At 31.5% G+C, this 18091-nt stretch overlaps 1 protein-coding gene across 1 annotated transcript; it reads right to left on the bottom strand.

Annotated features, from left to right (window-relative positions):
• Positions 1-169: 169 nt before the first annotated feature.
• LOC145331838 (uncharacterized) lies at positions 170-17041 on the bottom strand. The gene is made up of 8 exons (XM_080176687.1): positions 16935-17041; positions 16170-16262; positions 15790-15860; positions 14499-14586; positions 9128-9204; positions 6084-6194; positions 838-956; positions 170-587 (listed from the first exon to the last, which is right to left on the bottom strand). The coding sequence occupies exons 1-8, from the start codon at positions 16951-16953 to the stop codon at positions 488-490; spliced, it is 678 nt and encodes a 225-aa protein (XP_080032813.1). The 5' UTR covers positions 16954-17041; the 3' UTR covers positions 170-487.
• Positions 17042-18091: the final 1050 nt, after the last annotated feature.

Here is an 18091-nt window from a genome sequence, read left to right as displayed (position 1 = left end):
TGATTAATATCCGTTAAATTAGAACCGGTTCTTAGCTATCTTTTAAATTCATTACAGACAATTTTCAACAGGGCTAACAAAACTGGTTCTAATCTTATAATTTTTCACCTTAATATCTGCGGAAAGCTGTCTATAATGCGATGTGATTAATAACTATTCTTCAAATACATTTTCCCTTTTCCATGATAAAAAAAAATATTTTGTTAAATCAATATTATTCAATTTATTTAAATGGACAAAGAAAAGTTAATTGACCTTTTGGAGAGATAGGACAATGAAAGCTAAATATTCATATATATGCTTAATATTTTTTTGCATAATTCTGGGACTACAGGGGGAAGAAAAGGGTATGGCATTTTTTTCTCAATGATTTTGAAAAAAAAATACTAAAAAAAACTTTAGATTTTGTAATTTTATACACAAAAAAATGATTTAATACGTCTAGCAGCCAATTAAAAATAATGGTATATGGCAGGTGTTCCACTGTTTATGGTGACAGGGCTAGGATAGAGTCGAATTCTTCGGCCAGGAAAAGGCATTTAGTTAGCCTACCAATGGTGGCTCGCGTGTCTTTCCATTCTCGCCATCTGCAAGTAGAATAATAAATGATAACAATGGTTTTATTATTACTTGGATGTTACGCCAGATTATCATGTACTCTAATAAAGTTAAAATTGTAGCTGGCTAAAATAATGATACCCCAAATCAACCCCCTTTACCTCATACCTTCCCCTCCTATTGAATGAACGAACTGGCCAATAAATGAAGTAGCAACCAAAATTGGCAATAAATTTTCTCCTGGCAATGTATCCACGTATTCTATATCCATTATTTTACCTGAGAAGCATCTTTTCGCATAGTTTTTCTTGATTAGTGGAGTCGTGTTCGAAACCGTCCAGCTGTTTGGGCCGGAAAAGCAACCGTGTTCCAACGTCTCTCCAGCCGTTACCAAGATTCTAAGCAACAATTATTACATTACTTTTTTGGCTTAAATAAAATAAAAGAAGAATTTTTTTCTGATGCACTTAAATTCTTTTCCACCATATTTGTATACATATCCTATCGTGTTATAAATAGTAAACTTTTTAGTGTAGGATCTCTCTAACCACTGAACCGTTATGGTTTTCTTTTCCAGTGAAGCCTCTTATATGTCCAGGGAAGGTTTTTCAACTATTTTGAGGGATGGTATATCCACACTCCCTATGGTTTTATGCTGATTTTTAGATTTAATTATTGGAAAGATTTAAGTCTATTTTTCAATCTTGGAATAGACAACCCCTTGATGATATGTGTGTAGCCACTAATCTTGCATTAAGGGTTCAACAATCTAATACAATCTCACAATACAGAGTGGTAAGTTATTTTGTCTATCTGGTAAAATCGCATTTCTCATTAACGACTAAACTGATTAAGTTCTCTTTTAAATTCATGGGCAGGTTTTCAGCTATAAAGCTCTTAAACTTATAAAGTCCCTTTAGGCTATAGGCGCAGCCGTTAGAAAATAAAGTTTGTATTTTGGGCAAAAAAAATACCATAGTTATAATTACTTGTGATAAAAAGCTTTGGTATAATTGTAAAAAGATTATTTTCATAAGAGAAAAAAAACCTTTTTTTCCTGTTAATTTTTATACTCAGGGAATCAGGGATTCATGCAACAACGAGGCCTCAATAATATTGTACTTAAATGTTCTTGTTTATTTTTATTTTCAGATGCCCTAAACCCAGGGAGGAAGGGGACATTAGGCTGTTTATTACACTAGTCCCAAAAGTTTTATAATAACGGTATCTTATTCGTTGGCTTAACTACTTTGGGACTATTTGTTGATTTCGATTGGTTGGATTATTAAGTTTCCAAACGTTAAAAACACTAATTGAAATCTACAGAAAGGGTTATTTTGTGTATCATGATTGGGGATATACATTAATTTATCAGCCATTGTCTTATCCCTTTTGATCCCTGCATATACCTATTTTTGTTGATTTCATAGGTAACAAGGAAGTTTACTTATAAACCTTCTTTGTACATTAAAGCAAATAAAAACAAAGACCATAAATAAAAAGGACAAAGCTTTGTCCTAGTTCCTTTCCTTTGTTAAAGAATTAACCATGAACATATACTATGGTCATTAGTCAGTATAATATCATTATTAGAATAGAGTTAAATAGTGCGAATAGGATCATGGAATCATTGTTTAATTCATAAATATATAAGAGGGGCGTAGCCGCTAGTAAAAAATATACTACATGACCTGCAAATGGCGTAAAAATTAAATTAATTAATAGGAAAATATTAAGATATTATCTTTTTTCATTACAATTTTATGGTTAATTAATAACTTTATTTCATATTCAAATTTGGCACAAAAATTTTGTAGCAAAGTTAAATCAACAATGTATCCTTGTTAATTTATAATAATTCAAATATTATCAAACAAAACTCAAAGCAACTGACTATTATATCATGTCTAAATATATTATGAATGCTGTAAATGACTTTTGATTTCTTTTAATTTCAATATTATCAATCAAAATTCAAAGCAACTGACTATTATTTCATGTCTAAATATATTATGAAAGCTGTAAATGCCTTTGATAAGTTTTGCTAAATGAAACTAGATTCTTCAGCAACAATTTTTTGACCATTGCACATTGGGGCAGATTGAAATATAATTCATAAAAATTAATTTTGAATTAGATTAAAAATAAGTGTGTTATGTGTGTTGAGGGGGAGGGAAGTATTTTTGACAAAGCCATAATTGTGTTAAAATTGTGTCAAAATTTATCCATGTGTCGTAATATAAAGGAGGGATTACCAATCTTTTTTTAGGGGTTTTCTTTCCCACTTTTCCTCTATAATCTCCCTCATTTTATTACGTCACGTGGATCATTTTTGACACAATTTGGGCTTTGTCAGTATTTTTCTTCTTCTTTTTATATATTAATTACAAGGGGTTTTACCTGCCGAGCCCTAACCCTGAGGGTCTATCCTGTACCAAAAATAACCTAACCTAACCGGCCACTAAAAAAACTAACCCCCCCCCCCCTTTTTATTAACCTAAATTTGGGGGAGGGGGTTCTGTACTCGACTAGGCACTTTTAAGGAAACTGCCAACTGTACAGTTCTAAATTGAAATATCAGATAAGGGATACAGTAATTAGTGTAATTTAAAATAATGGAGCCAAACGGCTGAAAGTACTGATCATGCGTACACTGTTTTAAGCGGCATAAGAAGGCCTACAAATAATCTGGAATAGCCATAAATCAATAATGCATAATTATCTCGCAGTGCAGAGAAACGCGCAAAAAAGACCTATTTTACGCGGTTTTTCTTCAGTGAAGCTTTCACTGTGCGAAATTGGATCTTGGCCATTCCATAATATTTGTAGGCCTTCTTATCCCGCTTAAAATGTTGTGCGGGTATGATCTATATGTTCAGTCGTCTGGCAGCTAGCAGCATTTAAAATTCATAGATTTTTGGAAATATTGCTTACCAGCAATATTTTACCGTGAACTGCAGTAGATCCAAAATAATTAACATAAATTAGGATTAGCAATACATATTTATATTAAACTAATTTAACAAGGTAAACAACATCCTCAAAACCAAAGCCTTAAAATCAAACAGAAGGACTAGGAAAAACTAACACTAACACTTGTAGAGTCAAAAATGAATATGCAAAATCTAAATTTATAAGTCTAAACTAAATGGTATGTAGTTTTGTTGCAAATTGCATAAGGGTTTAATTACTCATGATGTAATACTTTTAGAAATTTACAAGGAGGTGTGTTTTTAACGACTCCTAACCCACAGTGCAGTGCAAGAACCACAGTTGCAAAAAAGATATCATTAATGTTTAATATACGTGGATATATAGACAGGAAAATATTGGTCGTCAACTTGGGTTGCTAACATGGACATTACATATAGGTAAGCACGTTAATCTAGTAGGTGGATGGGTGTGTAAAGGTAGTGGATTTTTTTTGGGGGGGGTGGGGGTGATCGTTATATTGTTATTATAGCCCGCTGCAAAATATTGGAGAACATGAAAATCTGGTGTAAGATCCAAGTAATAATATATCAGTTACAAAAAGAAACCATTAATATTTTGAAGGCCAGTTTAAAAACCCACGCATTTCGGGGTAAAAAGAGTTTCGGTTGAGTTTTTGGACAAGAACAATTATTTTAGAAAACAAATAAAAACGGAGATATATTATTAATGAAACTATTTTATAGAGAAAGAGTAAATGATCATAAATTGTTAAATAATAAATGATATAGTTATGTCATTTATTAGATAAATAAAAAGATTAAAATCTGTGTTTTTTATATTAATTTTACAATTGTTACGATTAATCATCTGTTTGGTTTAATTTACCCTATTCCTTTTCTAGTACTTTTTAGCTGTTATATAAGCAAAATTACGCCCAGTATATTAATATCGCTGCTACTCTTTATTTCAATTTGTACGCCTGTACTGAGCGAGAAAACCTTTGGGTGGAGTGTAAATTACACTAGTATCCAAAGTTGTGTAACCATAATATCTTACATCTTAATTGGAACTGATGATCTATTTAGTACTAAAACAATTGTCTTCTATTAATAAAATGTTGAAAAATAACTTGTGTTAATATATATATAATACTTTTTTAGTCTTCTGTTCAACATTTTAGAATACTATTATTTAATTTTAGTTGATTAATTCCAAACTTATAGTCAGGGTGGGAGGTGATATTGGACTGTTTATTACAATAGTCCCCAAAGTTTTAAGGTATTCTTATTCGTTTGCTTAACAACAGTGGTAAAATTTATTGAATTTTGATTGATCGGTTCATTAAGTTGCGTGTCCAAACGTTTTAACCACTAATTGTAATCTACAGAAGGGATAATTTTGGGAATATACATATTTTTTTTATCATTGTCTTATCCCTTTAGATCCCTGCAAACTAGTGGTGTCTAAACTTGTCAACAAATAATTTTGATCTACAAAAGTGCTAATTTTTTTTCATCAACGATGGTCTACATCAATTTATCGTTCATTGTCTTATCCCTTAAGATCCACTTTTTACTATGATAGATAAAAACCAAAAAGATGAGTTTGTTTTCATATCATCATCTAACGCATCTTGAATTAAAATGATATTTGTAGTTAGGAAGTTGAAATTATTCTTTCTTTACTTAAAGTTTAAGATTACCTTTTCCCCCCATTTCAATGTTTACTGTCTTTTCCCTTTTTAAAAAATTGTAAAAACTAGCCTTTTCCAAGATCTTACAGTGTAAAATACTGCCTATTGCAACATGCTATTGTTAAGGGAAGATTTAAGTATCTGCCCTTCTTGAAAAAAAATCGTGGAATTTATAAATAAAGAGAAGTCAAAATATTTCAACCTCCCAACTAAGTTTGTGTATTGGTTTAATGATAAGAAATGTTGCAAAAAAAACAGTGCAAAACATTCAAATGTTGTAGGAAAGGAACTCATAATATCTACTGCTTTCATTCATACCTTCTTACTATACCAACAAATATACTCCCCCCCTCATTTTATTTTTCTAGTCCCATCGGGAATCCATCCCTGCGGTACTCTCCTAACACTAACATAACCTAATGTTGGCTTTAAACAGTTTGTTTATGGTCCATATGCGGAACGTGGAAAACCAATTTATAACACTTAACCAAAATCTTGAAGGAAAAGGTCACTTATTTTTGCAATGTTCTCACGTTATACTAAAGAGGATAAAATAATGACATCTGTTTTGCTGCTTGGAGCCTATGGTGTAAATAATGAATTATAAAATCAAAACTTTTCCAGCATGGCTTTGAAACCGATTAATGGCCGCTAGATTATAGCCGATACTGAAAAATCATGTATAGCAACATATTACAGACAATGTTCCACGAATATTGAAATAAAAATAATAAGATTAAACCCTGCTTTGTTAGCCCGTGCCTTAAGCCCATCGGGTCTATCAAAACTGGTTTTCATCTTATAAATTTTTATTATAATATTCGCGGAAAGCTGTTTATAATACGATGCGATAAATAACTAAATCACAGGAGTAAAGATTACCATGTAGAGCACTCACCTTTGAAACAATAAGGATATCTTTTTCATTAATAACTCTTTCGGACATATACAGGGGCATTACGACTTCTTTGGGGGGAGGCTCCACCACAGACTGACTCTGCTGGCTTTCCTGAAAATAATAAATAACATGAATAGAAGCTTTACAGTTTACAAAGTATCTAAAAAAAAAGCCATGTGACGTCATATAAATTAAGAATGAGAGGAGAAGTGGAAAAGAAAAATCCGAAAAAAGAGATTGATAATCCCTCATTTTTATGACGTCACATGGCAAATTTTTTAGACACTTTGTATAGCTTCACACGAATAGATTTAATGTTCTAGATGGTCAATCAGACAAATGGATACAGAATACGTGGATATTTTGACAGGGAAATTTTTGTCGTCAATTTAGATTGCTAATATACATAGTCCTTAAAAATTGGTCAATACGTTCCTCCATGGTTAAGGTAGGTGATGGGTAGAGTCATATGAGGGGGGGGGGATATATGAAGTGGAGTATCGTTACATTAGCCAGCTGGGAGAAACATTTTACCATGGTATGCGATAATCGGTCACAATATCCACTTATTATATATCCATTATTAGACACAATATCCACTTATTATATATCCATTACTAGACACAATAATCCACTCAACTAAAAATGTAATTTCTATCAGATGATAATCTTTTATTATACTTAGTATAATAAAAGCTTTTTTTCTAAAAATACAACTGTTAAATGCTGATTTATCATGTGAATAAAATTAGAATACCCCCTATGTACTTTCTAACATATAATGTAATCAGATTGTTCATACACTGTGTTACTATTGGTACAATTAAAGGATTGTTTATCTAGAATTTCTATATATATTGTACATACATAGGTACATATCAATAATAACTTTAATATATGTCTCTAGTTTTGAAGCTACTGTATAACTTACTAGTGGCTACGCCCCTAGAGGCCTCTAGTGGATTTAAATGTTTTTGTTTGTTAAAGTCTCTACGATAATTCTTTATGTTACGATACCTCTTTATGTTACGTTGAAGTCTCCCATATATTTATAAAAATTTAGATTTTTTTGTCATTTTTCTTGGGAGAGTGGTGGTACCCTCCCCCAAAATAGTTATAAACCTTCCCGGGACCCTTGAGAATCTACCCTGTTAAGAAGAACCCGATCGGTTTAGCGGTTAGCGAGATTCTTCGGTACAGACACACAGACAAACATCCTGTTACTTTAGTATAAAAATAAATCAATGGATTTACTAAAATTGGCGGTCCCTAGAAAAGTGCATAATTATTTTTTTTATTGAAGTATCCCCAGACAACTGTCTATACAACCATGCAAGTATTACACTATTCATTTATATAATTAGTAGTTTTAAAATTTAATAGGTATTTACTCTTTTAAAAATTTTCTTACATAACATAACATATAAATTGTGTTACATAACATAACTTTTGCTGTTCGTTAAAACAAATATTAAAAGCAGTGTAACTCTACGATTGATCTTATTTGTTGAGCTTCGGTTTTATCCTTTGTTATAATAATTAACATTAAATCATGAATGTTAATTAAATATTGATAAAATTATAATTCTAAACAAGTGTTTATCAAATTTAGTGGACCAGAATATTAGTATCATGGAGATTATATCTAAAAAAAAGGATGATAACATCCATAAGTAGCGAATTACAAACAAAATCATGGAGGAGCAAGTTTTTTTTTATCGTTTTTGCCATGCAGATATTTTGTCTAAGATTTTGAATTAACGTCGCGCAATGTACAATGGTGAGGTAGTAATATTTCCAGTAATATTTCAAATCGATTAATATCCGCTGGATAACAACCGGTTCTCAGCCATACTAAAAAATCTTGTTAAGTATTACAGACAATTTTCCACGATTGTTCTATTAAAAATCATAAAAATAATACCAGTTGAGTTTTGATAGCCAGGGCTAACAAAATTGGTTTTAATCTTATAAAATTTTCATTTTAATATCCGCGGAAAGCTATCTATAATACGATGAGATAAATAATTATTACGAAATAAATATTTAATATATTGAACCAAGCAAATTCAGCTTGGTCGAAGCTTTTATAGTGCCTTTAAAAAATGACGTCATAGAAGCCTATCATTAGTCAAATAGAATGTATACTGGCCTGCCATTTGTAATTTAGTATGTTTATTGGCCTATCATTGGCCATTTGTATTCTTTGACGTCATTTTTATAGGCTCTATAAAGAGCTTCAGCTTGGTCGGTTTTGAATATTGATAATCGCAGCAACTCTATAATTTTAACTTACCTGACTGTTGTTTTTGTTTTTTTGTTTGAGTTAATCAAGGGGCGGGGCAAATTTTTTATCATAGGAATTTTTTGGATGGTTAGGAAATAGGCGGAGTTTGGACAGGTAAGCTTAGTTGAAGGAGGAGAAAGAAAAAAAACATAGGAGGAGTGGGGGGGGGGGGGAGGAGGAAAAAGGTTGTGGATTTATGTTTTTCCATGATTATAAATGAGTGAAGATTAGAATTTTTGTTAAAGTTTGTTTAGCCTTTATGATTTCCTGATTTGGTTGGGTTTAGGATAGAGGAAGATTTGATGTTCTTTTCAAATAACCAAAAAAGTGAAAAATGTGTACTTTTTTTATGAAACATGAAATGAAAACTACATGGTGAAAAGTGATGATTCATTTGAGATTTTTGGAAATATAATTTCATGATGCAAACAATTGATTTATGTTTAAGGAAAAGCTAAATATCAAAAAAACTTATTCCTTTTGAAATGTTAACTATATTTGAAATGATTTTTTATAAAAATTTGCAAATGCAAATGTTATAATAATTTAATCAAATGTTGCAATTTTAATTACTATTTATAAAATTATTATTATGAACAAGTGTTTAGAAATAATACATTAGACCTGAATATAACTATCATGGAGATTATATCTAAACAAGGACAATAACATCAATGAGTAGCGAAGAAAAAAAACCAATCGGACAAGGTGATGTATATATACGAATAGGCGAAACAACTCTATAATTATCCTTTACCTGACTGTATGTGTTGTGCGATTTATTGTATGCTTGTTGTGTGGGGGGTGGGTTCACTACTTGTGTGTATGAGGGTCCTGAAATATCAAATAATTATTAAAATCCATTCTAGACTAAATTATCCTTAATCTGTTTTAGAGCGCATATTAGAGAATAGTTATTTAGACAGCTTTCTACGGATATTAAAATTAAAAGATCAAATATTCTCATAACTTTTTTTTAAATGTGTGAAAAAAATGTCTGTAATACGATGCTATACTGAGAACCAGTTCTAATCCAACAGATATTGATCGGTTTTGAAGCCATACTGGAAAGAAATTTAAAAACATGGATTAAGGTGTCAGTATGCCAATCCAAATTTTTAAGCCAGTAAGGCAATTAACAATTTTTGGTGGTTTCTTCTTTAAGCTAGGTATAATTTTTAAAGCTTTTTAGATTTGAACAAAAAATGATAATTTAATGAGCAAATCAAACTTTGAATTTTTCTACGACTTTAAACTATTATGAAAACGGCATTAATTACTTTCAAATTGACAAAAAAGTAACACGTAACTGAGGGTTGAGATTTCTGCGAAGGTTGGACCTCACTAACAATAATTGTAATATTCTTATCATTCGGCAGGGCCACATCACTTACAGATACAGGTGCAGAATATCTTCTTTGGGAATCTCCAGAACCTCCAAATTTTGCAAAACAGGAATATCTTCTCTTGGAACTTATTGAATCTTTGGTTGCAGTGCAAGATTTTGTACTTGCGTTACTAGATGATCCAACTAGTTTAGTAGATGATTTGGTATCTAGTGCATTTTCAATGACAGTAGAGGTGGATTTTCGAATATCATGAACAAAAAAGATATCTGGATGACCATTCAAAGTGAATTTTAAATGCCCCTCATAAGACCAGGCAGTTTTAACTCTGGGATCTTGTTTCAGAGCCATTAGATAGTGGTGGTTTTTATAGGTTAGATCTGGATATACAGAAAAGAACGGATTAGGCATATATTTTCTTGAATTTCTCAAAAATAGATTTTTAAGATATCTTGAAAAGAATCGAATGATTATGGTTCTTGGGATGTTATTTTGCTGCCTCCCCACAAAATGACCATTGGCAAGAAGATTAAAGCACTCTGGAACATTGGTTAATTTCTCTGGCCCCCATACAATTTCATCACCAAAACATTTGGGCTTTGAGGTTAGTTTTATTAGAACTGGTTTGATTATTGTATCATAAGCTGTGATCATACAAGCATGTTTAAGCCCAATAGTTGTTACTAAATCCTCTGGTACTGAAAGACCATGTATCCTTACAGACCAATTTCTATTGTGCTGGTCAATTTTATTCCGGTGCAACTCAAAGTCACTGTAACTGTGATTTTTTTGGATAGCCCTTTTTTTACTTGAAGCAGATATAATTAGCCGTTCCAGCTTATGTAATGTTAATCTATTCTCTAGAAGTGCTTGTCTTAGTGTTTTCAGATTTGCTTCACTATCCAATGAACCCATAGTCTTGGTATTAAATTAAAAATGGTGCCCAAAGTTTTATAATAGAAAATAAATTTTGCTAACTTTAAATGATTTTGCACAGAGACATTGACTGTCTCTGTTTTGACTGAAAATAATTAAAACAAATGCACTAATAATATAATTAAAACAAGTGTATAGGCTCCATGGACGCGGAAATTAAAAAAACAAGGATTACAATATCAATAAGTAGCGAAGCTCAAAAATTATAAATGTATATCTAGGAATCGATCTAGCACCGCAATTAATAGACAAATCTTAATGAAACTTTATGCAAGTATGAAGAATTGGAACTTATTCAATCCCTGAAAATTTCAGCCGTTTACCTTGAATAGGAGCTGAGTAATTCATGAAAACTCTAAATCTAGGTATCAATCTAGCACCCCACACAATTAACGAATTTTAATCAAATTTGGTGAAAATATGAAAAATGTGAACTTATTTAAACCCTGAAAATTTCAAATTAAAGAGTAGCTTTGCTTTTACAAAAAAATGAATAGATTCTAAAACAGGGATATTTTAATGCACAAATCTGTAATAGTTATTTTTCGTTTCGTATTATAGACAGCTTTCCACGGATATAAAAGATTAAAACCAATTTTTTAGCCCAGAGATACCTAAGCCACGGGCATTTTTCAATTCGTATAAAACTGGATACGATGCGATACATAATTTTTCAGTATTGCTTAGAACCGGTTCTAATTCAGCGGATATTAATCGATTTCGAAGCGATACTGGAAAATAATGAACCCAGTAAAAGTGTCTGACTATGACGACAGAAAAAATTAACAATTAACCAATGAGAGACCGCTATATATTTTACCATTGGTCAATTACAGTGAATACTGGCTTCTCATTGGTTAATTGTTAATTTTTTCTGACCTAGGGCATATAAATCAGATAATGTATCTAAATTAGATTAAGTACAAGATATTGGAATCTTCTCAACCCAAGAAACTACAGGGATAAGATAATTGATTTATATCCCCGATGATCATATCAAAATTACCCTAACTGTATATTAAAATTAGTGGTTGAAACGTTTGAACACTCAACTGCCCCCAAAGTTGTTATACCAAAGAATAGTTATTTCTCGTATCGTATTATAAACTGCTTTCCGCGGATATAGAATGTGCAATTATAAGATTAAAACTAGTTTTTTAGGTCCGAGGGTCCGAAGGCACCGGCTAAAAAAACTAGTTTTAATCTTATGATTGTACATTTATATATTCGTAGAAAACTGGATATAATACGATGCTAGACATATTTTTTTCGTATGAATGAGAACCGGTTCCTATACACCGGATTCGAATGAATACGAGAAACGTTATTATAAAACTTTTGGGACAGTTTATAAACAGTACATTGTCCCCTTTTCTCTCTGCATTTATCCAGTGTTAAGATTATTATTAAAAAACTTTTTTCTTAAAATTTAGACAGTGCTTATAAATTTTCGTCTAATTAAATCTAAGTATCATTGTGCATTTTTTATATGATTGCTCTCTTACTCTTAAATAATATAAAAAAATAAATAAAATAAAAATAAAAAAAAAGAAATCAGATTTGATTATGTCCTTTTAAAGCATTTGGTAATATTTTCTATGATATAGTTTTATACATTTTGAACTCAACAAAACATTTGAATAATTTAAGGCAAAACTTGCTCCCAATGTTAATAAATTGAACAAGGATGACAGCATCCATAAGTAGCGAAGCTCTTGAATATAAAAAAATTCAGCAGTCCATCTTTAATGACAGCTGAGAAATATATATATATTCCTTATATATTCAAGATCAGCAACAATAGACCGACGGGTAATAGTTATTTCTCGCATCGTATTATAAACGGCTTTCCGCGGATATGGAATGTACAATTAAAAGATTAAAACTATTTTTTTAGCCCCGAGGTGCCGGAGGCACCGGCTAAAAAATCTGGTTTTAATCTTTTGATTGTACATTTTTATATTCGTAGAAAGCTGGATATAATACGATGCTAGACATAGTTTTTTCGTATGGATGAGAACCGGTTCCTATCCACCGGATTCGAATGAATACGAGAAAATGATTTATAGAGTAGATATGTATTGGTCAGCAAAATTTTCAACAAAAACTTCGATAGCGCAATACAGCTTATATACAAGGGAAGTCATAAAAGATCAGCCGTCTATCTTTAATAGGAGCTGAGAAAATCAAATTTCAATTTAAAAAAGTTTATATTGATTAGAGCACTACCGACAGACTGACGGACTAAGTAAATTATATATTCTAATTGGAATTGGGAATGTACTAAAAAAATCACGCTTCCCCTTATTAAACGTAGCTGACAAACGGACGGACAGACATTTTGAATTACTAATCGACCCTGACATTGAAGAAGCTTAGTTACTAAAAACAAGGATGAAAACATCCATAAAAGCAAAGCTCTGCAACGGTAGGACAAAAGGGCATTAACACTTGTATAGTGTCAGAATATAAATGGATTGTACATGAATGATTGAAAAATTGCTTGATGCAGGATAATGTTTAAGGACATACTTACATTTTTAGGACTTGATTATAGAGTTGCTTCGCTTATAATATTGTGCTTTGTTTACCCAGAAATACGGACGTACGAACCGACCCTAATTATAGAAAAGCTTCGCTTTTAAAATTAGCAGGTTAAGCTGTACACATAAAACACATCAATCTATATAATTAAATAATATAACACCTGTATATTTAACAACGAAAAAATTTTAAAAGGGATATTGCGTAGGTACATTATAGTACGCCTTATATAATTAACTATTTTAGAATTTATTAGTGAAAGTAAAAAAAAATAAGGGTGGGGGGTATTTTTCATTTTTTTGGGGAGGTTGGGGGTCTCCCATACCCCAAGAAAATAGCTTAAAACCTCAGGACCAGAAGGTATATTCCCTGAAGAGTAAAGCTTAATTGGTTCAGTGATTACTTAGATCTTAGGCTTCATACAGACAGACAAACAAACATCCTTTTACTTTATTATAAGGTTAGTATATTTCTGAGTCGACAACTGTGAGATACTGTTAGAAAGTATAACTTATCTTAACCCACATAGTCATACCATTGACAGAATCTAATCATCAATATATTGTTTTATTTGTTGGTTTAGGGAGTTTTGTATCAAAAAAATATTTAGCAGTTTTCAACAAATTATACCTAAAAAAACCTGATTTTCCGTAGCATATAATCCTATTATATAAAGTAGTAAGCGTTTTTTGTCTGTCCCGAAGGATCTCGTTATCTGCTGAACCGATATTGTTCTCCTTTACAGTAAAGCTTCTTATAGGTCCTGGGAAGGTTTTAAACTATTTTTCGAGAGGGTGTCTTAACCCCCCTCTCTCCCAAAAAATATTTTTTATAACTCTTTGGAAACTCAAATTTAAAATAGGATGAGGTCGACTTTTCCTTCTCCTACCAGTGCTGTGCCCTTAGAGGCTTCTAGGGGCGTAGCCGCTAGTTTATAATATTTGATAACAGCTGTTTCTCTCTTTTTTCAAGGCACATCCGCTTAGTAATAGATAAATTGACAGACCAAATTATAAGAGACAGAGGGGACAATGAGCTGTGTAATACACTAGTCCCCAAAGTTTTAAAATAAGTTTTCTTATTCGTTGGCTAAACAACTTTACTGACTTTTACTGAATATTAATTTATTGGTTCATTAAGTTCAAACTTTCAACAACTAATTTTAATCTACAGAAGGAGTAATTAAATTTTGTGTATCATCATTAGGGATGTAAATCAATCTATCGGTCATTATCTTACCCCTTTAGATCCCTGCCAAATTATACGAGAAGACATGAAGAGAAGCATAATTGTTTGACTTACCAATGACAGAAAGTTGGTACATTGAGTTTAGATTGATAACTGTGTTGTCTCCATTGATCATCACATGCTCACCTTCTCGGCTGGTATACTAGATAGATATTGTAAATATGAGAGCTTAGATAGATAGATAGACATATAGCAGAAAAAATATCAAATGCCTTTAAAAAACTTTGAGAGTTTCTTTAGATGTAAGAATCAAACTTCATTATTGAACCTAGTAATAGTGTCTAACTTTTTATCTTTGTGACGTAACAAAAATCGAAGGATGAGAGGGGAGGTGGGAAAGGAAACCCCTAAAAAAGAGATGGATTTTTGTTACGTCACAGAGATAAAAAGTCAGACACTATTACTAGGTTCTCATTATTGAAAAGCCTTACTCTTAAGATTTGAAATGTAGTACTATGAACAGGGTATGAGTCATGAGGAAATATTTGGCAGGCTGATTTCAACATTGAATGAAATATTTGTTTCAATATACTTTTTCTAGTTCAGGTAAGTACGTGCACAGATATGGGGGAGAGGGTTATTAGACCAATGGATATTTCAACTTAAAATGAAATATATCTTGCAATATATCTCTAGGATGGACATTTCATATTAACCGGGGAAAGGGGGAAGTGTGTTGGTAGGCCTTGACAACTATTTCAACACAAAATGAAATATCTGTAGCGGTTTCAGGACAAACAGGAGTGTTAAAATATAAATTTAATTAAGTATTTCTATACAGATTAGGTTAGGTTAAGATATGAATGCACAAATAAGCCTTTGGAAGGGGTTAGGCATTAAAAAACCTAAAAGATGGTCTAAAATAGGTTAGGTTTGGTAGAGTGTCCACTACTGCGTTTGGGACTCCTGCGTTTGACCTAGGACCGGAAAAATACCACCCCCCCCCCCCCTCCCTATTTAAATATCTAGCATTAAATGTATATTGCATCAAATATTTCATTCAATGTAAAATTGTGGTGTCTAAATAAAGTATACAAAATTGACAGGTGAATCCGAAAAATATGAGAGAAAAACACAGTTTTAATATTCTTATTTAGTAATGACAAGCAAATTCAGAGCCTAATTTTGTATGATAGGACATACTATGTATATATGTGTTTATCTCGAGTTTTACTATTTTATATTATTTACGAAAGATTTTTGGTACTTTTTAAGGTAGTATTGTTGTGTTTTTTGCCTTTGTACTTTAAAAAAACGACTACTAGTTGTCTGTCATAAAACAATCTATTTTTCACTTTCAAATTCCAAATATGACTTAGAGACAAACGCCGTGTAATTAAATTACCTGAAAATGTGAATTATTGTAGTTGTTGTGTCTGTAGCCCACAGTTTCCAGCTGCTCGTCAGAACTAGAACCTAAAAATAAAGGTTGTTTAATCAAATCAGTTAATTAAATGAAAGTTGCTTAAAAGTAGGAAGCAGCTCATAGTGCCTAATGAAAAATGACGTCTTACCAATGATAGGCCCGTATACATTTAATTTAACATTAGTCGATTACAATATGTATATCCTGGCATATCATTGATCATTTGTTTTGTATGACGTCATTTTTTATTAGGAACTATAAGCTTCTTTAGAAGACGATCGGGGCTTGATGGGAGTGTTATGTATCCTTGGGAAATCTAAACTCCACCCTGAAAATTAAAAATTTAAAAAAAAACTGACCTCCAGATCCAAGTGAGGATGCCTCGTTGCTGGATTCATTACTGCTCAGATTATCATAGCTGGCAGACCTAAGCATCGTACGAGCTCCTCCTCCTTATAGTATAGGCCATAAAGTATATATTTCTTCAGAGGCTGCTATTCAGCCAATTAATTCAAATTGAAATTGTCGCAAAATTGAAGATTTTGTTGGGGTAAAGTTGGCGTATAACTTGTTTTTTTCATGTAGTTGATGGGGAGTGGGTAATAAGTGGAGAAAAAAGGGAAGGGTGTTGAGGGGAAATTTTCCTATAGAATTGTTTGTCAGAATCACATTCCCTTTTCCCTAATATTTGTTAAAGCTGTTCTAATAATGGATAAAGAATATGTGGATATTGTTGAAGATTTTCACATACCCAGATGGCTAATATGACATTAACCCAACCCCTAACTATGGAGAAGCATATTAACCAATATCAGAGGAACATTAGCATCCTAATTATAAAGACAAAAATTCCTCTGTCAAAATATCCACGTTTTCTATATCCATTGTTCTGATATTTCAAATTTTTGTCTGTCAGTATTTTCATGAATCAACAAAATATTAAGAAACGAAATTTTAAAGTTAAATATTTTTTTTTTTTGAAGAATCCATACCTACCCATTGATAATTTATATTTTATTTTTGTAGTATCTTAAGTTGTGAGTTCGTCCTTTAAACCTGCAAATTTAGGGAAGTCTTTTTATTCATTCTAATGCAAAATAAATCTAAATAACTATATGGCCTGCCTAGGACACTGTATGACATTGTGTATGTGTGTATGTGATGTGTTAGTTATTAGTTGAAAAATCACTGGTTTTTAGTAGCTTTTTACATTGGTCATAGGCTTGATTCTGAAATAAAAAATAAATAATTAACAAGGTTAACAACATCATACGTAGCGAATTATAAATAGATATGGATTAAAAGACGGAAAAATCAAATTGGAGGAAAAATCACGAAACCTTTATCATGTAACCTAATATTCTTTAATCTTTATATTTTGTAGCATGACTGAAAGACCGAAGGACAAAGTAAATTACATATCAGCTGCGCATGTGAAATCTTGATACCTTTCTAAAGTATCTTTCAAATTATTTAAAATTTCCTTGGTTAGCAATATGAGTATTTACGGGATTCCTTAGGCTTGCCATTTGCAAGCTGAAAAAACATTCCAACCATAGCATTACGGACTGATAGACGGACATACAAAGTCGATAAAGATTAAATCCCATTCTTGATAAAAGGAAAATGCAAGACATAGAAAGCCTAACTCCTTGGCTAGCCTAAGAAATTCTACAGGGTTTGGCCTAATGTAAAATCTATAACTTTGATTATTTCCCAGCATCTACTAAAGTGGTTTTGTTTCTTTAGAAAGGTCGCATTGACATGTCGTTAATTTTCAATACGTCTTTTTTGTGACGTATTTAAAGAAAATGACTTATTAATATGGCCATAATTGTTTTTTATTTGCCATTATTTTTCTCAAAAAAAGAAATTACAAATTAATGCCTGATTAAATATAAAAATTAAGGTTGTTTCAATGCGTCATTTTGTATTTTTTCTACATATTAATATATATGTGTAGAATTACATATTAATGTGACAGTAAATAAAATAAATAATGTTGAATCAAAACGTCCTTAATTTGTAATAAGTCATCTTTATTAATTAAATAATTTATTAATATATTACTTACATATTACATATCAATTCCGCAGTAAATAAAATAAATAATGTTGAATCAAAACGTCCTTATTGTGTAATGTGTCATCTTGATTAATTAAATAATTTTCAAGACACTTTAGGAAATAAGGAAGAGTTCAGAAAAAATTCTGACATAATTTTTTTAAAAATATTTTGGATCATGGAAAGAAAACAAAGTCATTCCTAATTAGGACAGAAG

The sequence above is a fragment of the Acartia tonsa genome, chromosome 11 (genome assembly GCF_053477335.1).
Source record: "Acartia tonsa isolate MP-2025a chromosome 11, ASM5347733v1, whole genome shotgun sequence".
In the NCBI taxonomy this organism is placed as follows: domain Eukaryota; kingdom Metazoa; phylum Arthropoda; class Copepoda; order Calanoida; family Acartiidae; genus Acartia; species Acartia tonsa.
The sequence above is the reverse complement of the archived record's forward strand: the minus strand, read 5'-3'. Positions and strand labels throughout refer to the sequence as shown.

What these genes read in the sequence shown, in the direction of transcription:
- LOC145331838 (XM_080176687.1), bottom strand. An exon ending in ACAATAATTCACATTTTCAG is followed by an intron (nt 14,587 to 15,789) that starts GTAATTTAATTA and finishes ATATCTATCTAG; the next exon opens with TATACCAGCCGAGAAGGTGA. An exon ending in GTACCAACTTTCTGTCATTG is followed by an intron (nt 9,205 to 14,498) that starts GTAAGTCAAACA and finishes TTGATATTTCAG; the next exon opens with GACCCTCATACACACAAGTA.